General features: G+C 40.5%; 1 protein-coding gene across 17 annotated transcripts in view; it reads right to left on the bottom strand.

Moving 5' to 3' along the window:
• Positions 1-25,795, bottom strand: part of CDC14B (cell division cycle 14B) — a 609,243-nt gene that overhangs the window by 343,344 nt on the left and 240,104 nt on the right. For all 17 annotated transcript variants that reach the window (XR_014970356.1, XM_085632862.1, XM_085632855.1 and 14 more), the window contains exons 2-3: positions 22,858-22,948; positions 11,151-11,226 (exon numbers count right to left, since the gene is read on the bottom strand). Coding sequence is in view for 16 of the 17 variants with exons in the window: in XM_085632862.1 (XP_085488988.1) it covers positions 11,151-11,226; positions 22,858-22,948 (167 nt within the window). In the remaining variant the exon portion in view is untranslated. The remainder of the gene's footprint in view (positions 1-11,150; positions 11,227-22,857; positions 22,949-25,795) is intronic.

Here is a 25,795-nt window from a genome sequence, read left to right as displayed (position 1 = left end):
CCTCTTGTATATTTCTGCAGATTAAAACGAAGGAAAATAAGCTTCTTGCTCATACTGCATATGAAGTGCAGTGCAGCCTCTGGTGCATGTTACATGGTCACCTTTCACTTGCTAATTGCTGCGGTTAGGCAATACGGAGTGGCCTGTTCACCTAGATGGTTTTCATAAACGAAGTACACTAGGCCTCTTACTAATGCACAGTAGCCAAGGTTTTATTGGTACAACTGATCAAATACGTGAAGTAAAATAAATAAATTTTTAATTTAGCCCAATTCTGAACGGGGTAAATAATTCACACACTGGATTCATATTGTTATTATTTCTTTAAATTATGTTTTATAGAATATTAAAATATTTCACTGCCATTAATGTTTTTTGTTACATTACAATATTCTTAAACTCGCAGTTCAAGAAGGCGGTCAAGACTACAGATTACCAAATAGCATCTATGAAAGGATTATTTATGGTTATGAGATACTAGTACAACTATGTTACCAACATGCTGCTCTGGGGGGCAGATTAGTGATGGAAAATGAATGTTTTCATAAGTCACAGCGCAAGTGCAAAGAGCAAATGCAACACTAATAATCAGGTTTTGAAACAGAACTAGTATCTGCTATACAAAATAAGCATTGGCAAAACCACAAAGTTTCTAACCACGCTACAGAGCATCCTGGATGCTGCGCAGCATGGCTACAGTTTAAAGAAAAGAAAAAAAAAACAATACACAAAAAACCTGTTGACATTACTAGGGGTGGGTGGAATTTGCGAAATTCACTTTCGCAAATTATCGCGAAAATGCTAAAAATCTCCTCAAACACGCGGAAATATTACGAAGACGCGGAAGTTTTTTTCCCGACAGTGCGCGGTATTTTCTGCGTGGTCGCGGCTCGCCAACTTACCCATGCGGTTGCTCGCGGGCGCGGCCATCTTGTTTTCACTTGTCTCGCGGTGCATGATCGCGAGAAAAAAGACGTGATGAAGCGACGAATGACGTTACTGCGGGTGCGAACTGTCGCGAGACAACGCAAATGGCTACCAACAATCCAACATCTCGTGGAGAACGCGACCGGAAAAACTTGTCGGCGAACGCGGGGATTCAGGTAAGGCGATTGCGCGCACGCGAGAATGTATTATTTTACAGCGCGAGCAAGCAAAAAATTTCCGGTAAAATGCGGATTGCGGACATTGAAATTTTCGCACTCTCCGCGGAACGCGAAAATGTCAAATTATCGCAATTTCCGCGAGCGGAACAGAATTTTAGCCCAGGCCTAGACATTACTGCTCACGTCATTTTGTTAGCATGCAGTATGCATGCATGCGTCTACAAAAACACGCAAGCCTTTTTTTCTTTTTAGTTACCGATTCAAGTTGGATCAGTAACTAAAAAGGTAACTAAAAAGGAAATAAAAGATGCAAAAGCTTTTTTTAAAGCATGTCAGGGAGTGGAAGCCAATGTGCCCTAGAGGCCTACCTTTTTGGGGCCTACGACCCTTGCTTCCTGAGGCTGTCCTCCATCATGGGTAGTTCTGTGCATCTGCCTGGTTATTGTGGTGTCCCTACAGTCTCTCACAAAAAATTACTGGACGGCCTCACACACCCCTTGGGACATTTAGGGTTCCCTACTGGTCCTGAAGAAAGCCACACACCTCTTAAGGTCCACCCATGGCTGAAACTTGTCGACTTAGACTGGACAGGAGTACCTAATGAGACACATCTGTACCTTTACTTTTTTAATCATCCCTCCTCCATCACAAATAAAATTTTAAGCATATACCTTGGCAGAAGTTAGTGATTTTTATTCAGACGACCCTTCCCTTGCTCACGCAAAGACCCATCTTAAAATACCTTGCGAAAGGGTCGGCCCGCCACTAGAGAATTCTGTGGCGAGCTCAGGATGGCCAATGATGAAGCATGACACTGAGGGGGTGTTTGAGGTCATCCTGTGATTTTTTGTGGGAGACGGTAGGGTAACTACAATAATCGGGCAGATACCGAGAACCACCAATGATTAAGGACTGCCTCACGGAGTAAGGGCAGTAGGCCCCAAAAAAGGTAGGCCTCTAGGGCAGATTCACTTTGTGTGTGTATGAATTAAGGTGGAAGTAGACGAACAGTCTGCCCTTATAAATAGCTCTCCTTCCCCAGTCCCCTGGTAAAGCCCACAAGGATATTTGTGTATAAACAAGGAGAGGAAGCAACACAGGGGAGGTAAACAGCGAGGCAACACAGAAAGGGACCCAAAAGCAACGAGGTGAGGGGGGTGGCTAGAAGGGACTCGAAAGCAAAAAGAGGGTTGGGGTAAAGCGACGTGAGGAGCGCAGGTGGGGAGAGGTATTGGAGAGAAGCAAACTGGAGAGCGCAACAGGGAGGGGGCTGGGAAGTAGCAGTTGGGCAACAGAGAGCAACACAGTGAACGAGGGAGACGGTGCAACAACGCGCACTGTAATTGAGTGAGTCATACAAAACAAAAAAATAGTGCTTGAATAGCAAGCAGTGGAGGCAGCAATGCCAGCCAATCATGGCAAAGAGGCAATATTCTATAAAACATTGTCAAGCTAGGGACACCAATAAGGATTAGGCAAATGAGTGATAAGGCAAGTCAAGCAACAGTAAGCAACTGGCGGGCTACAAGTCCTACTATGTGCTTGGTCAGCCACAATATGTCTCGCAATAGACCGCGCTTGCACGGTCTAGCAGGTTCGACCTTAAAAAGGTGTTCTTTTTTATAAAAATGGGTCCACACAAAGACCTGCACTCAATTTACTGCGCACATCGTTTGCAGTAAAAACAAAATATCAGCTGAATGAATTAAAAAAAAAATATATATATATATATATATATATATATATATATATATATATATATATATCAAACGTGAAACACCGATTTGTAAAGCACCCAGATTGCATTTCTATCAATACACATGCACATTCCAATGTTACAATAACATAATATCAACAGATGTGCATAATTTGCCTTTTGGTCTATAACAGCTCAATTTATTATCTTGGCCACAGAGTTCAGTCAATCCTGAAATAATTTGATGCACAAATCCAGTGGTGCTAACCATGGACAGTCTTTTTGATTATTGGTAGGAAAGGCTAATTTATATTGTTCCAGAAGATATCGCTTCTGGTTGAATGTCATACTTGCCTCACCTTCGACTGCATTCTGAATGAATACGCAGTGGCAAAGCCAATAGGTCTGACTTACATTTCGAGTCCTGCATATGATATTAAAAAGCTTGCTGCTCATGAAAAAATAAACTAAACAAAACGACTGCATTTTGTAAATAATGCATCTATTAAATACAGAATTCAATATTTGATGATTCAGTGGACTTTTGAGATGCAAAATAGCCACTCAAGCACTACAACGCACCAAACAGCCAACAGCACGAGGTGAGAGAAATAATCCTCCGTGTGAAGACTAAGCCAACCATTTATATTTTAAAGCATATGTAATATAAAACTGTCAAGCCAGACCTTAAAAGCAGTGGCCTGTTTTTTCTACACTTTTGTCATTGCTACACAGTACAGCCTTAACACTAAGCTTCTTAATGCTGCACACTGGTTAATGTGCAAACGGTACAGATCCCCACAATGAAGCAGTCTCCATCTTTCTGTTTCAATCTACAGGGATATTTGTCACCATATATATTTTATATTATTTTTCAATGGAGTTCCCTTTGCCCGATTCTTTTTCAGAGTCGCGTTGAACATTCAGCATTTATTAAATGCTACTGGTGCTTCTCTAGCATCACCTAACATTGTATGGTTAATAGTGCTTGGTTTAGTCAAATTCGTATCATAACACTGCAGCCGTTAATTCAATCTGCTACCTTATCTTCACTGCAACTTTATTATTTTTCAAATATATTTTTATTTCAGAGAGTTCAGAAAAAACAATATCGCCTGAATTAACAATATAATGCCTACAAGTATTTGGATTATACAAATAAATACAGTTTAAACACGACTTAAAAATGGAAGTGAATACATTGCTTTTTAAGTTAATAAAAAACATTTCCATATTCTTATCAGAATCTACTATTGCACAATCCTCGCTGACCTTCCAGTTTTCCAATAACACTTTTACATATTGCAAATCCTTTACCCCCCTCCCTCCCAGTGAACATCAAAGAAATTCCCATATTAATTTAAACTTAGTGTAGGAGCCTGACCTTAAAGGATGCGGTACAAAAGAGGGTGGTGATGGACGGAGCATCAGAACCAATCAAACACTCACACCCAGTCAACAGATCCGGGTTTGATCCATCACCGTTCTTTAGCCCACTCTGCCACCCCAGTTCAGACATGGCCATATGCAAATCAGTCTGACCCTGTGCCTCATGGGAACAGTCCAGCCCGAACTGCCAAGCCATGCCTTCCCTGGACCGGAAACAAGCTTCCTAGGACCGGTTTCTGGCATTTCAGCCGTCTTCAGCCAGGCTTGCTTGAATCCAGTGGCAAAGTGAGAAAGGGACTCACGTCTGAGCATACCCTGCCACCTTATGGCGAACAAAGCAGTATAAAAGGGGGTGGTGATGGATGACCTTAAAGGATAATCATTTTTCCAAGTGCCGAACTCTACACATTTTGTTCAGCCATTGCTGAAATGTTGGGATGTTTTCACTCTGCCAATTCTACAACGTTTCTCCTGTAAAAGGCTGGTTATAATATTCGGGGAGTATCCTATAATAGCAATGTTAATATCCATATCTGCCCCTGTCTCTAAATTGTGCTTACATTACTTATTGATGTTGCCGCAAACATTTTTATTTTTGGACAATCCCAATTACCCCCACCTCCTACTGTACGTTGAGCGCATTTATCTTGTATCCGAGGGCATATTTTATGTAAAAAGGCTGGGGTTCTATGTAGTAGCCATTTGGCGTAACATTGCGTTCTCCTAAAGTTAGCCCCTTGGCATTAAACTTGTTGATCTTATTCCAAGCTCCCATCGAAAGATGGTGGTTCTTTTTAGTTTGCCATTTATCCCAAGCCTTTTCAAATGTTTTATTATTAGTGTTCTCTCTAAAAATTGATATCCAGCCACTAATTGATCTACGTGTGGTTGATTCAATCAATTCCTCAGTAAGATCCAGCTTTGTAGAGAGCAGAGTGAGATCTATATTTTTTTTAGGTAATTTCTAATCTGGAGACAAGACCGTTGTAATGCAACTTTGAAATGTGTAATGCTGTGTTCGATCTCATTCCAGTTCTTCCAGCCATCTGAATTGATAAAAATCAGCAACCATGGAATATCCATTCCTTTCCCATTTCTGTGTATGATTTGACTCTACCAGGCGTTGTTACCCTAAATATATATCTATCAAGCACGTGGAGCCATTTATCAGAGGTATATTGTAATACTTAAACATTTGTGCCTTTTATGTTAATAACCATTGCAGTACCTTATATCGTACTTTCCTTTTTTTTTTTTTTACAAGGCTCCGATTTAAAATGTTATATTCTTTTAAAAATCTTATCAAAAAGTTATCTGTGCTGTAAAAGCTTGAACTGCTAATAAATCTATAAGTATTATGTGCAACATTCGCGAAGTAATATTCCTTTAAGTTAGGAAGCGACATACCTCCTTCCATAGTTGGCCTGCATGAGGTATCTAGTGCCAGTCTGGGTATTTTATTTGCCCATATAAAAGGTCGAGAACGACCCTCCTAACTCTCTAAAACATGTCATCTGTAGTGCATATGGAATTCCTAAAAACAAAAAATTACAAAGAGGCTGAATTGACATGCAAATTAAGGCCACGCGCTCAATTAATGAAAGAGGCAGTTGGGTCCATTTGGCGAGCAGCAGCATCATTTTGTGTATTAACGGTACGTAATTCAGTATATACAGATCGTTCACATTCTCGGAGACATACATTTCTAAATAGCGCTTTGGTCTTGTATTAATTATAAAATAAAATTTAGGTAATAAAGTTTCTAGTGCACAATTACATAATAGAATTTCAGTTTTTCACGTATTCATTTGATATGCGCCTAGTTCTTGAAATTCTTGAAAAACCCCAAAGATTCTCCTGAATATCTTGCTCGGGTTTAAGGAACAGGACAATATCGTCTGCGTATAGTTTTATATTGGACATCCCGTTTATTGGCTCTGTTGCAGTTGCTTTATTTCTGATAGCTATTGCCAGCGGCTCTATAAACAAGGCACAGAGTAATGGTGGCAAGGAGCAACCCTGTTGTATGCTCCTATTCACTCTGCATGCAGCTATATTCCTAGAAATAATGATGACTTGCGCCGTAGCACCCTTATGTAAGCAAGTTATTATTTCAGTAAGCTTTTTGGGAAACCTAAATCCTCCAAGTATCGTGAAAAGGTTTTCCCAAGATACTAAATCAAAAGCCTTTTCGGCGTCTAAAAACATCATCTGTGCTGGTATTTTTTCTGTGTCAAGTAATCTAAGGCTTTTATTAAAATGTTTGTGTAGGTAAAAAGTTGCCCGACTGCCACAAACCAGTACTGATCTGGGTGTACAATCGAACCTATTGCATTACTCATCCTATTTGCTAAAGGTTAGTAAAAATCTTATAGTCTACATTTAAAAGACTGATTGGCCTATAGGAGTTCATGTTTTCCCTATTTTTAATCTTACTTTAGGAAGTTCACTACCACAGCTATACAAAAAGATGGAGGTTCACCTCCTTCCAGTATATGAGTTGCAAGTTTTAAAATTTCGATATTTAAAACTGGTGCAACTTCTTATATAGTGATGCTGAAATGCTATCTTCCCCAGACGATTTACCATTAGATAAGGATTGCATCACTATTTCTTCAAGGGAGAATTTAGTAACCATCTTCTGAGCTTTATCATTTGACAGCAATGAGTTAGGAAGATTATCGAAAAACTGCCATGTCAGATCATATCTACCTGTTGCTGTGAATTATAAATCATCTTATAATGTTGCAGGAAAGCCTTCTGAACATCAAGTGATTCGGATAAGTGGGCCTTGGTTTCTATATGTACTAAGGAGGTGATCGTGTCGTTCGCAAGCCTGCCAAGTCAGTAATCTACCTGTGTATTCGCTTTCTTCATATACCTTTTGGAGATATGTGATGTTTGCAGTGTATCTTTGTGCATAGCAATATTCTTGCATATGTATTTTAGCCTGGTTAAATACTTCTTTATTTACAGCATTTCTAGTTTGCAGAAGTGCCATGTTTGTCTGGTATAATTCAGCCTCCATTTCCCGTCTGTGTAAGGATGCCTCTTTTCGTTGCTGTATCCCTTTAGTCTTGATGTATCCCCGAACTGTTGCCTTAAAAGCCTCACATACATTTTCTATATGGGCAGTATTACTATTGGTCCTAAAATAATTTAAAATCTCATCATGGACCTCTGTGCACCACTCTTCATCCTCTAAATTGACTATTAAAAAAACATTGGCCTACTGTTCTTTCTATCTTAATTCCTATCACTTCGATTTTAACAATGGTGTCTTGAGAAGGCATTCCGTATATATTAATGATTAACCAATATCAAGCTATATGAAGTGAGAAAATCTATTCATGAAGCAGAGTTATATTGACAGAGAAACATGAAAGTTCATGTTTTTTAGGATATTGGGTCTAATTCCCTCTTGCAATTAGCTAAAGCTATTTTGCCTCCGTGTGGCAGAGGATCTGTCTAACACCAAATCTTGCAGGTAGTTAAAATCTCCACCCAGCATCACCGGACCTGGAATATTGATCCCAAATGAAATATCAAGCCTAACAGCCAGCAACTTTAGGATTAGGAATTCTAATTAGACATTTTCATGAGCAAGGACTGAGCCTCCCCAATATCAGAAAATAAGAAAAATTTACCCTTTGCTAATACTATAACCCTCGTATCTCAACAGACATCTGGGCTGTCATTGTGAATGGCTCCAGAAAAAAACTCTCTCTCCCCAGTTCAACATCTATAGTTTGCACATTTACATGAGTAACCTTCTCTTCACAGGCTTTTTTTAAAAAATAATTCTATGTCTGGCAGAGAACTATGAACAGTCTGACCAGTCATTGTACATTCTGGAATTATTTCTAGATCAGTTGAGATCTTAAAAGTGGTGTGGTAAGTGATAACATTACTTCTTCGAAGATAAAGTTCCATCCTTTGTGCTCCAAGTGTACATTATGTTGTCACTATGACAGTGTAGAAGGTTACTAGAAGAGTCTACATCACCAAGACCTCAAGGCTCTGGTTTTTGTAAAACAGCGTAGTGCACTGTGGCAGCTGACATTTATTCTGATCACTGAACAACATGGGCTAAACTGCCAGATTACGGAGGACCACAGAAGGAAAGCAGAGGTCTGTAGCTTTTCATCCTTGGTGATATGGAGTCATTTGGTTGCAGTAAACTGATCAACTAACATGAAACCCACACAAGCATTTTCTTCAGGAACTCTGACAATCTCACCTTCCATTCTACACTGAGCCTTCATATTCTTGTGCCAAATGCATCACTCTGCTGTTGCCTGTACGGAACCTACCCTTTGGCTCCTGTGACCTACTCCCAGCTATTCCCTGGTGTGAAGCAGTTTGTTGCAGTGATGTTCCAATCAAGGAGGAAGTAGTAAGGAAGTGACAAGCTGCTTCTACCACCACCTGACTTTCTGCAAATCCGCATTTTACGTGCTGAGATTTTATCGGGCAGAGTACGAGGTAAACTGGGTGCTCGGATTTATTGTATGCAAATTAATCAGTTGTGCTTCAAACATGATGGGAGGCACTTAGGCACACTAGCAGGAGCTGCATGCCACTGTTCTCTACAGTGTGAGCCAGGCAAGCTTTTTTTTAAATCTCAGAGAACCTACCACCGATTACCGTCCTTGCTCTCGTCACAAACACAATTTTCACCCCTACACAAACTGCTCGGACTGCATTCTGTGCTCTGCGCTTCACATCCCAGTTGATTTAAAATGATGGTCACCTTCTCTGCTAACTCCTGTTCCTCTCCATCATCACAATTGCTACCCTATAGCAGCCTTAGGCAGTATACAGTGCTTAACTTGCCACTCACTTCCCAGTTGTTCTTTTTCCCTGTTCCCAAAACAATGGCATTTAGCTCCACACCTCCCAGCTTGGTGCTTTCTTGGATTCATGTGGCCATGCCACCTTGTACTGTTCAGCCCAAGCATCCCTGATTGATGCATACCAGTTGCATCCGTGACTGATTGATACCAGTTGCTTCCAACCTCTACTCTCTCCATAGCGCTGCCTCAGTTGTCCCTCTAGCCTAGTGTTGCAGTGATTCACCTACCTCACCCACATTATTGCACCCTTCCATATAGACCTCAACAATCTCTCCATCCACCATCTATTCAGACTCCTTCAGAACAAGAGGATAGGCTAGATGTTGCATCAAGAAAGGACACCAATAAATGTTTCCTGATACACATAACAAGCAGAGGTGGTTTCTGAGGGAACACACAGGAATGCAGATGAAGAATTAAGACCTAGACACAATGATTTAGAAGAGGCTTCATCACTTGACAGTATCCAAGAAGTGCCCTCTAGACATGGATAGTAAACCTCATGCATAACTTCCAGATTAGGACACACTACAGTAGTTAACTTCAAAAGAATGTTTTTATTCAGCACTTTATACCTCAGCCTGCCTTTTATGGGCTGTAAAGAGTGGCTATTTCTATTTTCCAATGTAAAAGTAATGAATGTATCAAACTGAAGGAGCGTACCACGATTCGAATTTGTAACTTGCAGGTCACACACAATGTCAGCAGCAGAGTAAGTTGCCAGCTTACTAATATTTGGTGATGCATTGAGAGTCACGCATTATTTCAGATGAGCTCTTCAGAGAGATCTCCAGAAGAGGCCTTACGGGGAATGTCTCATCAGTTACAAAAAGGACCCCATTTCCTTTGTTTTCTTTTTAAATTACTTCTGATTTGTATCCAAACATTCCTTTAGCTCTGAATACTACACACTTGTGATGCACTTCAGGTCACCCGAAGTGGAATTAATGGATGCTAAAGGACAAGGAAACTTATAGTGCTAAAGCCACTGTTCTGTGCATGATTGAAATATGTATTGGGCGGCACATACTACACCTGTTCTTTGTATGGGAAGAAAGCTTGCACTGCTTTGAAGACAACTGTGCTATACCTGTTCTTTGTCTTAGGGAAGCTTGTACTGCCCCTGTACATTAGTGGACACTGGCAAACGTTTTTCAGAACACAACAGTAAAATTATGGATTTTTGTTAACGCTGGTTTCAAATCCACTGAAATCTGTACCCGGACAAGGCATCATTTGCAAATACATACAACTTACTAGCTTCTATGCAATTGTGTTTTATTATTCTGAAGAGTATAGCTCTAACAATATCCACAACAGCCTGTTATATTCTGGCAACGTAAAAATAAAAGAATTTAATAGCAGTCATGTGGATCAACTACACTCCAACTGGGAGCTTTTGCTGGTGAGCATTTATACTGGTTGTTAAGCCTAATGTAGATTTTGCTTGCAAGACTATACTGATCCTGGTGCATCATCTTGTCAGCCAAGAACTTCTGGTTCTAAACAATGTATCTAATGGCCAAGCCATTCTTTCTGAAATGTATGCTTATATTTGGAGAATGAGCACACACCTACCACTCGCATGTCTCGTTACTTCGAGCCAAATTTGCTAATGACAGTTAAAAAAAAAAAAGCAGACTCAACTTTCCACACAGCACGTCTATGACTTGGGCACGAAAAACAAGTTCAACCCTGCATGTCAGCAAAGGTGAATCCTGGTAACATCTACACAAATCATTTATACTGCAAGTGGACGTGTTAAGGAAATCCAGTAACATATGGAAAAATGCATTAATGAAGGAGGCAGAGCTAACAAGACGCAAGTGCATTACAAGTTCAGTTTGTGAAGTAAACAGCAGTCGATGTAGGAAAAACAAGCCCATTTTCGAGTTAAAAATCTGAACTGCTAATGTGTGCACACGTGCTGAGAAACTAAGTGAGATGGAATTTTCATGGAACATCTAACAAACTGAGCTAAACATTTATACCGTAAATCTACCACTTTGGACATGAAATGTTCACGAAATAACTTAAAGAAAACGAACTATTTTTTTTCGAAAAAGACAGTACTACAAGATCAAAAACCCTGAATGTGCTTACCTTTAACTTCTTATTTAGTTTTCGACAATATCTGTAGAGCATTGCCAAATTGAGCGGTCCAAAGTCTGCATAGAAGCTTCAAAAACACAACAAAAAAGGAGTTCAGTAGTACCAAAAGCATATTAGCATGCTATCATTAAAGACTTTCCCCACCACTACAAAAACGCAACCATCACAACATACATTTAATCCAAAAAAAAAAAAACAACGAGAAAACCAAAATAAAGGCATTTTTCTTCCTATCAAAATTTAAGATCTCAAACAACAAATGTTTTGGTAGAGCTCGCTGCTTAGTGAATGCCCGCTATCCAAGTGCAGCTATCCTCAAACAAGTGGAAGCAAGATTTAACATTTACGCGTGCTTGATGGCTGTAACTGCATTTCATACAGACAAGTCTTAAAAAAAAAAAAAAGTGGCAAGAGGAAATGTAAACAAAGAAAAAGCAGGCATACTGCCATATTTGTCTTCATCCCACTTAGTCCAGTGCTTTACGAGGACGTGTCAATGCAGCTGAAAACTGGATTTAGCAGAGAAAATGATGTTGAGGACCTAAATATGTAATTGTAGCTAGTGACCAAATAGAGTAGACACAAATCACATTGAATATACATATAAATATACTCTTTCAACAGGGTGTTATGGTAACAAGCCAAACACCTCAAGATCATCAAAACTGCCCGATTAACATATTTAAGTAGCCTTAACCAATATGCTGCTTATGGCATAACCAACGATTTGCACTGATTGTCCCATTTGCAAACAAGGGGAATGCTCAGTCTGTGCGTACAAGTTGTGTCAGTCACATACACAATCTTTAAAGCAGAGCCGCTGGATTATGCAATGAGAAGGACCCAATTATGTGGCAGGATTCACTAAATTATACAGTAAGAAAAAAGCAAATTATGCTGTGTGAAGTTGCATTTTTTTATTATTACTTATTTTGAAATGTAAACGCCCTCTGAGCAAAGAGTTCACCCCATTAGCACACATTTTACGCCCAATTACAGCAATAAGCAACTGAAGGATGAACAGTCAAACTTTGACAAGGACTTGGTACTATTTTTTTTGTAACTTTTGATCTATTGGAGGTAGAAATAAAAATAAAAGAAATATGTAAAATCTGCAGATTAAGCAACATAATTATACAGAAAACGCCAGAGCATTGGATAACTCCAGTGGCATTGCCTAAATGTGTTTAAACAGAGAGAGACCCCTTGTCGGCAGCCAAGGGAGTGGGGTACTACCAGTACAAAAAACAAATTAGCCCTTGATTTACTCTATCAACAAGAACACCTCATCATTAGTGGAATGCTTGATTCATATAAAGCACATAGATAAACTTTTTTTTTTTTTTTTAAAAGATCTCACTCAAAAACCTTAACACACTCAAGCAATGATACCACTATAACATACAGTACAAAAAGGGTCAATTTATTTCTTTAGTACATATGAATATTATTAAAAACATTTATATAGTAAAACACCTAAAATACAACACATTGCATCAGTTCAATATAATTAAAAACAATACAATTCATCAGAACAGGACATAACATCTTATGACAATTTTACCACAGAGAACCTTAGAAAATCGGGAGAAGAACAATGATACAGTACACTTTATCTTTTAGCTCGACAATTCCCTAGGAATAATGTTTGCACTATTAGCCTGGATACATATACTCTATGTTGTATCTACAGGTCCAACTTGTCCTTGGGATAATGTACAGAAATGAGTCGACAAAAATCCTCTCCTGGTAGACAATTTTAGATCACACATCACATTCTACACTTGTGCACTATGCCCATTACTCTTACAAATCAAAACTCTTCACATCTGACGGATTCTAGGAAATTCTATTAGTAAATAATACCTATAAAACATCCGAGCTCCTCCCTCTCAGTGAGGGGGTAGTAGCCCTTGGATGCACTAGGTTTTGCAACCAAGAGGAGATCCCAGATGATGAAGCATGCCACTTCGGTGGGTGATGGGATTTCGTCCTTTTTAAAGGATTCCCTTTGAGTACAATTAAAGGTCTCTGCTTGTGCTACTTGTCTTCACAGCTTTATTAGGCTCGTTAGACCCACGGATATTTTGTTGTGTTATACCTAATGATTCAAACCCACACTCTAGAACGCAATTTGCAGTCATCCTTTTTACCACCCCTAACATTAGAAGGGCCAGACCAGGCCACCGCTCCTTTTGTTGTGCAGCATGTTAATTGTGGAATACACTTCCAGTGAGTTCCACTTACAGGCAATCACTCAAGTTGCAGGAAATTGCCAAAAAAGTAATTTGTATAAATAATTAACAATGGCAGAATTACTGCCAGGACACCATGTTGGTAATCACAAGCTTTTAAACTTCTTAGCAAATTATAAAAATCCAGGCTATCTTTAATCTAAGACCAGGCATTTAAGAAGCTTCCTAGTTTTGTTTGTAGCATACCTCTTATAACATCAGATTATTTCTTCTACAGCAACCCAAATTCCTTAAAACCCTTTTCAAGAAAACTGGAGACCCAGCTTTAAGGTTGATAGGTAAGAGACGACTCCACTTACTCATTCCTTTACACTTCCCATCCCTTCGCCTCCAGATTTCTGCTTTCAGAGTCTGACAGGGAGTGATAACTCAATGAAAGTACTATATCCACACCGACTGTAAAATATCAGCTAGAGTCCAACTCTTGCGTTATAGTGGAATTAGTACTTAGACCCTTTGGGGCTTGGCTCTGGACTCCATATTAATGGATTCCTGACAAAACAACCCTCTTGCCAAATTGAGAACACTGAGAGTTTAGTACACCTGCATCTTTAATGTCCCTCAGATCTGAACACATGAGTCCAGTTATCCTGCTCTAGGTCCCTGAGCCCAGTGTTCAGTCCTGGCAAAGAACACAATTCTCCTGGGTCTCCACCGATTCTCAAGCACTCAGTGGGGAAACTCTGCAGTTGCCTTAAGACACTGTGTCTTGTGCTTTTGTTCCAGTGCCTTAATTAGTGCACCAAAGGGTGCCAGTTTACTGTCCAAAGTTGTACTAATCAGTCTGGCAATATCAACAGTTTATCCACAGTTTATTAGTCGGTGAGTCGGTGTATACCCCAAGGAGACTTTGAACATTGCCAGTGAGTCACTTATGCCCAGCAACAAGATGCTGATGTCACCTTTGGAATTAACAAGCTCCCTTATTGCCCTATTACATCTTTCCAAAATTTCAATAAAGTGGGGCAACCCGATCATATGTAGAGAACTACTTTCATCGAACCAACATCTTATTAATATTTTTTGGAGCTTCCCTCGTCTAAGTAGGCCAGTAAGCCTGTGGTAAAGAGCGATTTACTGGCCACAAAGATCTGAGGATGGTATCTTACTGCAGTAGAGTAAGTCATAAAGACGTACTATCCACTTGGATAATGGGTAATATTGAAAAGTCATGTCTTAGAACCTGTTGACAAAAAGGCAATAGCTTGGTTTACCTTTTACATAGTTATGTGCCGAATAAATGTTTTATTTGAAAACTAGTCTAATTTATTATGCATGAGGATTCTTAGCAAACACGAGGAGATGATGGACGGAGCGTTGAAACTTTTCAGACACCCCAGTTCAGACCCAGCCATATGTTCGCCCTAAGTTGGCAGGGTATGCCCAGACGTGGGTCCCTTGCTCACTTTGCCACTGGATTCAAGCTAGCCTGGGTGATGAGGGGTGTTACCCCAAAACCAGTTCCAGGATGCTTGTTTCCGGTCCAGGGAAGACCTAGCTTGGCTGGACTGTTGCCATGAGGTACAGGGTCAAGACTAATTTGCATATGGCTGGGTCTGAACTGGGATGGCAAAGTGAGCTAAAGAACGATGATGGATTCAACCCAGATCTGTGACCAGGGGTGAGTGTCTGAAAAGTTTCAGCGTTCCGTCCATCATCTTCTTGTGTTGGCTAAACTGGACAAACAGTGGGCACGACTCACAGTGTTGGAGCAGCACATATCAGCAGCCGAAGGCAACTTGCAGTCAGGGAACCCAAAATGTTTGAACATAGAACAGGTTCTGGCGGTCATACAAGCTTAGAATGAAGACCTAGAGGCACGCTCCTGTCGTAATAACCTGCTTAATGCTGGTATCTCATAGCCCGCAAGATGGAACAATTTGTAGAAACTATGTTGAGGGAGAAATTTGGATCTGAGAACCTGTCAAATCTGCCGATAGTGGAGAGGGTGCATAGGTCTCATGGCTAGGCCACCTCCAATTATAGCCAAGCTACTCAATTATCGAGACCGAGACTGCGGTGCTCTACCTGTCCCAGGAGAAGACCATACAATATCAGGGCAATGACATTGCCTTCTTTCCTGACTTTACAGCTGCAGTACAGTCCGCGTTCAAGGAATTTCTCCTTGTGAAAAAGAGGTCACAGAAGGCAGAAATACCATATGCCATGCTTTACCCCGCTAGATTATGCATAGACCACTATGGGGGCGTACAAAAGGTCTGCCATCCCTAAAGCAGCGATTGACTGTCAAAAAAACTTACCCCAAAACGATCTGAGCACCCAGAGTCCGAGTTGGAAGACAAGAGCAACTGACCCACAACACTTCTTAGGACATCAAGAAAGTCTTGCTGGCGGTCTGATGCACCTCGGACAGTGTAGTAGGGCGTCTACGGTGCAAAGACAGGCACCTCCCCTTGATGCCACTTGACCACCCTGTACATCCACAGACTGTGCGTTCTGCACAGATCTGAGTCCATTATTGGTGAAGTTGGTCTTTCACCAGTGTATGATGTGCTACTACCAAGCAGATATACTGTTGTTACTCCTGGCCCCCCAGGCTACTTGGTGAAGGGGGGGGGGCGGGGGAGGGAGGGATTTGGGCCTCTAGCTGCCGCAACGAGGATACACCCCACATGCCTTTAAACTGTGCTGCAGCACTTGTTATGCACTGTGGTGTTTTGTTTATATATCTGTCTCTTTTACGTTTAGGATGTCTTTGGCATGTTTGGGATGCAGTAGTGGGATGGGGGGGGGGGGGGGGAGAGAAGAATCATTGGCAACTGTTTTTATTGCCACCAATGAACTACTATTTGCTAAACCCATGGGAAATGCTGTATATTGCCTGTGAAGATGTACGGCTCGATAAGTGCCCATGTGATGCTGCCATGACCCCAGCCCCAGGTCACATTTCTTTCTTAACATGGTATATCTGAAGGCTCAGCAATCCCAAGAAAACAAGACAAGTACATGCATACTTAAACAGGCATCATGTACAAACTGCACCCCTACAAGAGACACATCACGAATCACACAGAGCGTTATTGGTGCTCGTTGGGTGGGTGTCCAAGTGGTCTCATCCTTGTACTATAGGAGGGTCCTCTTATTGGTCAAAAAAGGAGTGCCATTCATAGTCATCCATTTTAAGACTGATGGGGTGTGGGGGAAGGGGGGTACGGTGGGTGGGGGGGGGGGGGGGGGGAGTGGCCTCAACACACATTTAGACCCAGCACTCGACCGGTCAGCCACAGCGAACTGACATGGTGTACACTCCGCCCAAGCTCTCCTCAAAATAGTAGAAGATCGTGGCCTTGTGGAGACTGCAGAACCCAGCAGGTCGGGAGGGCACTTTCTCTTCTGTGCCCAGCTCGTGGTTCCGGTTGGACTATTGGTTGGTGAGCACTTGGACGGTGAATATGTGACATATGCCAAGAACACAGTCTGATCATTAGCTAGTGCAGCTGTTAGTTTCACTCCCCACTCTCAACCACACACAATCTACATGGAAGTTTCATGCCACAACCCTGCTAGACGTCATGTTCCTGGAGGGACTGCACAGGGTAATTCTTGAATACTTTGAGAAAAATGTGGGCTTCATGGCAGAAGCCGATACCCCTGTGGGAGGCATTTAAAGTTGGGTGTGTATAGACACACATGCTTGTCTTGGCTTGTCTTGAGGGCCATACATACACAGCTGCAGACTAAGGCACATACCATACAGAACCTAGAGCATGATTATGACACTGCGCCTAGCCCCAGCATGCTTGCCACCATAAGGGAACGAATCACAAATTATACCGACATGGCGGCGCAGGAAGTGAGCCACCTTTCCGGCACTCCGTTGCGAGGGCATATAAGGAATATGTTGAGGCATGGCTCCACAACTTCATGCAATGTATGAGGAGGCGTATGTCAAGCAGGTATGGTCTCCGTCCCTAAGAGAGGCCCTCAGTATAGCATTACTAAAGCCTGATAAGCAGCCCGAACATTGCAAATCCTATAGACCATTATCACGGATCAATACAGATGCAAAGATTCTGGCTAAGATACTACTCTAACCACTGCTCACGAACCTGGTGCTGCACGACCAGTCAGGCTTAATACCTACTCGTTTAACTGCACATACTTTACATACTCTCCTGGCATTGTTGCACCACCTAGATCCCTCCATGCAGGTGGCAGCGGTCCTTCCGGACGCCGCCAAAGCCTTCGATTCAATCGAGTGGACCTATATGTTAACTGTCCTACATCGGATGGGAATCTCCAGGCCATTCTACGGTGGATACGCCTGCCTTACACAGATCAGCTGGCGCAGGCGCGAATAAATGCTAACACATCTGAGACACAACATATATACAGGGACAGGAGTGCCCTTTGTCACAAATATTATTCCCGCTGACCCTGAAACCCCTGATGTGTGCTATTAGTCACTGGTATGCTGTTTCTGCATTACAATTTTGCCTGTGCCCGCTAGCTATTTCTTTATATGCGGGCAACATAGTGTTGTATGCCCGCGACCCAGCCACGCACCGGTCATTCTGGAGTCCAATCAATATGAATGTTATTCTGGCTTAAGCATCAACAGGTCTAAATCAAGCATCTTTCCTTCGATTCTGGATACTGTGCTACATTCGCTGGAATTTCCTCTGGAGTGGAGCACAGACACTGTCAAATGCTTCGGGATTTGGGTACACAGGGGTCCAGAGCTGGTTATTCGATATAATTATGATAGAGTAATTTCGAAACTCAAAGACCAGGTGATCCAGTGGTCCCGGCTACTGGCAATCATGAAAATGATAGTAATGCCTAAATTTCTCTACCTCTTTATTAATATACCAATTAGTTTGACAAGTCTTTTTCAAAACACAGATTCCACATGATCACTTTAGCTTGGGCAGGAAAACAGCCTAGAATTAGCTGGGACATGCTTACACACCACATCTGGCAATAGAACATAATGACACATCCCCCATTCCCCAAAAGCTATTTTGCCACACACTCAAACGCACGTGGTGAGAACACCACCATTAATTGCAGTACGAGGGTGTGGCGGACCCTTGTCGCGCAAGTGACCAACACTTGAAACTGGAGCGATCATCATGCTCAGGAGGGGCGGGCAGGACTGAAACAAATCCCACGCTAACTAAGTTTTGGGGTCTAAACATCGACAGCATTGTGAACATTGGCCTATCTTAATACTGTGTGAAGTTAATGCACCTAAAAGAAAAGACGTGAATTGTGCAGACTCTTATGAATCCTGAGAAAGCATCTTGTAAGCCATTGCTTTATAAATATAATTCACGAGCGTTTCACCACTTTTGTTTCACATTAGCACTGTGCCCCTTCACTTTTAAACATGTGCAGCACATTTTTTACAATACATTCATAAATGTTTTTTAATAATATATATATATATATATATATATATATATATATATATATATATATATATATATATATATATATATGTGGCGATACTCACTTTGTTGTATTTAACTTTCTCTTCAGTATCTTTAGTATGTACATTCAAAGCGAACAGCAATTTACTTTCCCATGGCACTTTTCTAAATTTTCTTGACATCACAGAGGTCCCTTGAGTTAGACTGCATTGATCCTGAATGCTTAAGTACTCTACTAACAGTTGCACCTGAAGGAACCATAGTTTCCTTTTTGTGAAAATTCAGGTACTCGGTTTCACAGAATTACCTGATAAAAGATACAAAATTTAAAAGCAACGTGCAGAATGACCAGTAATGATCATTGTACACCTCCTGCACATGTTAGTGAACAGAGAGGATCACGCTCAAAGGTTTCTGGTAGTCTTAGTCTTTCCTCTCTGCAGCAGGATATCAAAGATTATTTCTGGGGTCAGGCATTGGAGGAATGCACAAACTGGTCTGCAGTGCAAGAAATTAAGAGATGGAAAAATGCTGCACAGCGATTCCAAACAATCACTTGAAGAACTCTGGAAAGATTCGGGTGACATACCAGACAAACAACATCACTTTAGAGTAGGAGTAGGATATATGAGAACTTTTTTCTTCTTTTAGACATTGGCTTACTGTTAAGTACCAACAGTAGGCTAGTCTGTTCTCTTTTCAAAACTCTTGCTTGGCCGACTGGCACTTCACAATTTATTTTGCTTCAGAAAGACCCACTGCTTGCTGTGGAACAGGCAAAGAGTTTAGTCCTGACTTGACTGTGTCCATGACTTTGTTTCCGAATTGGTAGAGCAAGTTATTGGACCTAGACCACAAGAATATTTGGTGCTTCATATCTTTGGATGCCTCACAGCAGAGCGCACACAAAGTGTATTCAAGGTCAAAATATATATATTGACTATTGCTGTCTCCACCAAGGGTAGTGGAAGTCGTACATTTAATGGCATCTGAATTTACAGATGTGGGGCACTAGCCTTTTTAATTTGTACAGCTGGTAGGGATAAGGGCTGCTAGCTCACCCCTCCCCGTACAATCTGATCAAACACCAATTTAAATAAAGAATGTCCTTCGCTCTACTTGCAAATATGTGCCATTCTAAATGCTTATTGGCTGTGTTTAGGGAGGAAAGTATGGTATGAATAGTGCCATACGGGGACATTCACTTGGGTATAGCGATTCACATGTCCCTCAAGCTTCAGAAGACCCCATAGCATTTTCAGCCTTGTTTGGTTTCAGGCCGCAACGTTCAAACAGCCAAAAGCTCCACCCGCAAGCAAGACATACCAAATCCGGTTTGGGTGTTTTGCAGCTACATATGTAGGTCTGCATTATCAATACAATTCTTGTGCCCTTACTTTTTTTTTTGTCATGCAAAGGGCTGCCTATAAAATGCAGAGATGCCTCTCTTAGAATCCACATTTTCAAGACCAACTAGAGCTTGTTCTTCCTCTACTTTGGTAAAGTATATGAAGTAAACCTCACATGGATGCTATTTATGTTGGTTGGCTGGTGTGAAAATTTGAGGACCCAGCACCCCAACTTGACTGGTTTTGGTTTCCAACCAGTGATTTCATTTTTATTTCGTAAATACTACCTTCCAACCCCTTATACTAGGGAGATGTGTTCCGGACTTCAAGAGAATCTTTACTAAACTAGCAGGGGCAGATGCTATGAGGATCAGAACTCTGAAAGATGCTTTTCCCCCCGAAATTGGGAACAAGCCTAGTATTCTGGGAGACGCCCTAGTGCTGTCGCCATTCCTAAATGAAAGGCAGCTGACCATAATCGGAGAAGTAGTCATAATTAAAAAAATATATATATATATTTCCACAAGGACCTTGCTGACTACAACCAAACGCAAGACATCTGCTTTCCATGGAGTTAACTGCAAGGGGCATCCCAAAACTACTAGTTTTGGGATGCTGTTGGTATAAAAACATCTTGCAGACCTGCACCATGCCATTTAATCTCTGAGGGAGCCTATATCACCCTCTTTCTGCCCAGTCACCCAAGGTCGAAGGGTAGTATCCCACTGTCTGTGGTTGGTCAGTCTAAATCTACAACTATTTGCATCGCAGGACCAAGAGTGGTTTGAATCAATTAGTCTTCTTTTCCACTTGTAGCATAGTTATGTTCAATATTTATTATTTTTTAAAATCGGCAGATGTGTAATATAAGACTTCTCTTTAAGGTTACATATTTATCTTGTGACGCAGGGACCTCCCTTTTTCTTAACGTTGCCTCTATATAAACGTGTTTTAAAAATAATGTGACACTTGTAGATTGTGATACAATGTTATCTCTTGGATTCTCACACAGGTTACTCAGATGGCTTCTAAGCCCCCGATAAAGTGTCATTCAAAACAAAATGTATTGAGCATAAATTCCTGAACACTAATTCTGGAATAATAAAAGTTAATGGATTGCATACCCCAACTGAGTTGACTAAACTGTTTTTCAAATAACAAGACTTTCTCGTTGAACATATTGGAATAGAAATACCCTGTGGAACATCTTTGAAGGCGGTTTCTGCAACGTCTGCTGGGTGGAATCTGGGTAACCTTTCAGTTCTTATTATGGTAAACTATGAACAGATGTATCCTAGAACTTTTGACAGGTTTTGGCAATTTGTCCTGTGCCTACAGTTCAATGGCCAGAGACTTAAACGCATCAAAGTAAGAGAAATGAAACACATGAAAAGTTAAATCTCCTGATCATTTCCTGTATATGATAACGCTGTCCAGAAGTTGTGGTGTTATTAGGAGTATAACACCTTCCAGTACAAATTCTACAAATCATCGTGGGCTCGTATAATCAGCAGGGGGGTCGATGACCTTTTGTTCTGATCTGCTGTTCAGCAGTTTAAATGCCACACATTACCAATATGTATATGAGAGTCATTAAAAAAATATAAAGCAACAACTGAACTCCAAACGGATCACCTCTTCGAGTGATCACTAACTGCTTGACAAAGCTAAGCTGGGCATTCAGTTGCAGAAAGGTAGACCACCAATTGCAAACAACAATACCCTACAAGGATATGGCCCAATTATCGCCAATTGCCCCAAAACAGAGAAAAAGCCACACACTGCTCTGTTAAATTGTGCATAAGGGAGCAGGAAGACAGGAATGGGAGTGGAAGGACAGCAATCAGCTGAACAAGACACTTGGGCTGGTCTGATCTTAGAGAAAACTAATCATCACACTTCAACTCAATAGCTAAAAGAAAAAGCTGTGGCCTCAAATTAAAAGGTAGATCTCCAAAGGACTGCTGCTTCTAGGTTGCTGAAAAGATGTCATGATATGACCAACTCAACAATGCAGGGCCTACATTTTAAAAAATTAAAACTTTACTAATTAAATTATAAGAATAAGTGCCATTAGTCTGAAACCACATCAGTACGGTGTCCTGATTGCAGTAACTATGAATATTTAACCAATAGAGAAACCAAAAGTAGTCATTCCCTTTGAAAAATATGGGGATGGAATTCTGAGGGAAAAAACTGCCTCCATAACAAAGCAGCTCAAAGGACCGACTCATTTGTAATACAATTTTAATGCGACTGACCAGATGTCTATTTATCAAAATATTATTTCCCAAACAGCTGAACATTTGAGTACCACACCAGAAAATGAGTGGTTAATCTTCCCTTCAACAGATGTTTGAGTTAGCAGCCATAGATAGTGGGGCCTCAAAATATTATTTTATGTCACAGCTTAATTAGGTCCAAAACGCACCACATACCCCAGAACTACATCAAATTTCAGCACAGCAGTCACCTAAAAAAAATTTATGAGAAGATACTGTAGTAAAGTGTGTAAATTAAGATAATAATAAATCCTGGCAATAAGATTCGATGTTAAGAACTGCCTGGTGTACAAGGTCTTGTAGCAAAAAGTAGTCCAGTGACCGTTTAACTGAAAAGAGCACAGTGGGCATGAAGCATTTTTTGCAACGCGACGAGCAAAGCAAATTGGGTGCAAATAAACAAAAATTATACTCACTTCTCATATACAAGTTCATCATCAATGCAGAAATAATGTGTATTTGTGGTGGCCTTTGGTTTGTGAGAGAAGATGGCGAAATAAAGACGATCTGAAACACAAAAATCTTTGTATGAGGCCACACACAGTTTAAGAAGATCACAGATAAGATACTCAACCAAATATACAATTACAACATCAAGATATGCCTAAGACTAGAAAGGATAAATGGTGCCAACTAACTGATTATGTCTAACTTCCAGTATTTGAGATTTTTTTAAATAGAGCAAGAAAAATGTAACCAATAACCTTACAACAGTCGTTTTGTAAGAACACTAGTTAACAACTAAGAGTAAAGGGCTGGTTTAAGCATATAACTTTACAAACAAAAGTACTAGTTATTTTGGAATACAAGAATCCGTTCTGTTAAGACCTCGGACCTTAACAAGGCAAAGATTATGTACATTAAAAAATATAAGAGCTTTAAGGAGCACACAAAAAGACTTGGATTACAAATAAAATAGTAAAACCATGCTTCAGGTAGTCGACATCCAGGCTCTGTGGGTTGAAAGGCTCTTGCATATTTGTAAGTCTACATATTATGTGCCTTGGTCTCATGGAAGATAAAAACGGCATCTGTAAACTAGCAAATACCTCTTCGCGTTGTGCTAAAATTATCCAAACTAATCTTTTTGAATCAACTAAAATGTAAATAAATAAAAAAAACACTTACAATAAATAAATTGAAACAAAAACATAATAACTATTATAATTAAAAGAAAAATCTGAAAATAACATTTGAAATATATATACACAATGAACAACGTAATGCCCTGGTGATAAAGTTTCAACTTGCCAAAATGACCAAACACAAAAAAATTACATGTGCAAATCACTTACAAAGAATCTTTAATATCAAACCATACCATGCTGACCTGATTTAAAAGGGGGAAACGAGTGAGGTGGGTGGCTGCGCTGAGCCACTAAAAATACTCATTACCTAAACTCAATTCCTCTTACAATACACAGTCTTACACCATCTCTTCTAATCTGCATACTCAATCAGCATTTTTCCTTCTGTGATTTTGGTGTTGATGTAGGTGTTGTGCATTATCCCTTTATTGATATTTCTGATTAGATCATATGCACTTTGCTGTTGCCTGTATGTGTTTTTACTTGTTGACCCAAAGTCAACTTGTAGTATCCCATGCTCTTAAAAAACATAAACCGTTTAGACAGGAGACAGCAGTTGGCTCTTCAGAAGGTAAAGGACTAATGATGAGCCTCAGCAGCCTACAAAAGGGGGCCATATTTAGGTCGAGCCTGGGCAGTACACGCGCTGCTCTGCTAAGCAGGCTGTATTCTGGTATGGACTTGAAGCTCCATCTACATTTCTCAATTACGTTCGGCATTGGCCAATGTAAACTGTGGCTTTTCATTGGTCAATAGGCTTAGTGATCGGTCCTTAGCATCGCCTGGTCTTATTTTGTAACCTCTTATGAGAACACCCCCTGTTATGTGTGCTGTTACTCAGTAGGCTTCAACTATAGCCTCTGAGTACTATTTTCTCAAATAGCTTTGTCCTGGCTGCTGTTGCAGGCAAGACATGCTCTCTCCTAACGCTTTCTTTAAAAAGCTTTATAGCACGGGTGCCAAACGCATTTGCAATGCAATAGGTCTCGCATTTGCAAGAGTTTTAAGCTAGTTGCATAATAAATTACAGCGTCTTTTATCGGTTTAAAAACAACACATAAAAGGCATTGAGCTATTGGCATTGTAAATGACAAACTCTTGTAAATGTGAGATCTATTGCATTGCAAATGCTTGTTCTTCAAATGTTGCCAGTCAGTCATTCAAATATTTAAATACAGATCTTGTTTCAAAATAAAGGAGTCTGGGATTCTTAACTTAATCTTCCACTAAGGAGAGCAGTCATCGACTGTTCAATTAGCATGTGCCATTACTTTAGAAGCACTGTTTCTCTGAAAAAAAGGGTAGTGCAGATTTAGTCCATTTTTTAAGCCCATTGCCATGTAGTACTGAAAATCTGCTTCCCTCCGCATGTAATCAATTTAATATAAAAGGATATATTTACGCCCGAGTCAGCTGCAAAACAAATATATTTTGCCTTGACTGATTATGCATGTCTAGCAAGGCTCTGAATTCATCAACTCTCAATCATACTGGTGAGAATCTGCGGTATGTAGTGGCCCTTAATCACCCTTGCTCCTTCCCCTGCCTACCCACCCCCTTATTTCCTGGATCGAATCGCAACCATCTGCTTCTTCGTGTTTCAGTAAACATGGGTAAGTCCAAGTATTACTATGAATGACAAATGTATACTCTAGACCAGGGATACTCAAAGTCCCGCCGGGGGCTGCATGCGGGCCTCCTGACCTTTAATTGAAGCATCCTGGTGTACAGCAGCACTGGGCTGCTGTTAGCTTGACAGAGCAGGAGCAATCAGAAAACCGTGAATTAAACATGCATACTTTATTTACACCTTAACTAAAGTAACGATAAAGAAGAAAAGCAGGTGTCCTAGACAACTTATTTTTAGGAATACCTTTAGTTTTAAAGACATCTTGCAATAAACATGTAAAAACATGATATACTCTCTCCAAACTTCAAAAATTTGTATTTATTTATTTTTTAAACATGCATGAGTATTTTACCTTTGTAGATCAGAATATATCACTGCATTGGGAGGCATTTATTAGCAGTGATAGTTTTCAAACATGATCTTGGAAATATTGATGCCGTCCCCATTCTGAAAACAATGCTATTAGTGAACCAGAGGTAAGTCATTTGTCAGGTGCACCTTGTGTGTAGCCGTAATTGTTATATAATAGAAAACATTATAGTTTATTAACAAAAACACAAGAGAAGGTTCTGTACAGCACACATTCTAAACTTGTATATTTTAAGGGGCTCTCATATGTGGTAATGAAGAAATAGG

Source organism: Triturus cristatus, chromosome 2_1 (genome assembly GCF_964204655.1).
Source record: "Triturus cristatus chromosome 2_1, aTriCri1.1, whole genome shotgun sequence".
NCBI lineage: Eukaryota > Metazoa > Chordata > Amphibia > Caudata > Salamandridae > Triturus > Triturus cristatus.
Note: the sequence above shows the minus strand (reverse complement) of the source record. Positions and strands in the feature narration are given on the sequence as shown.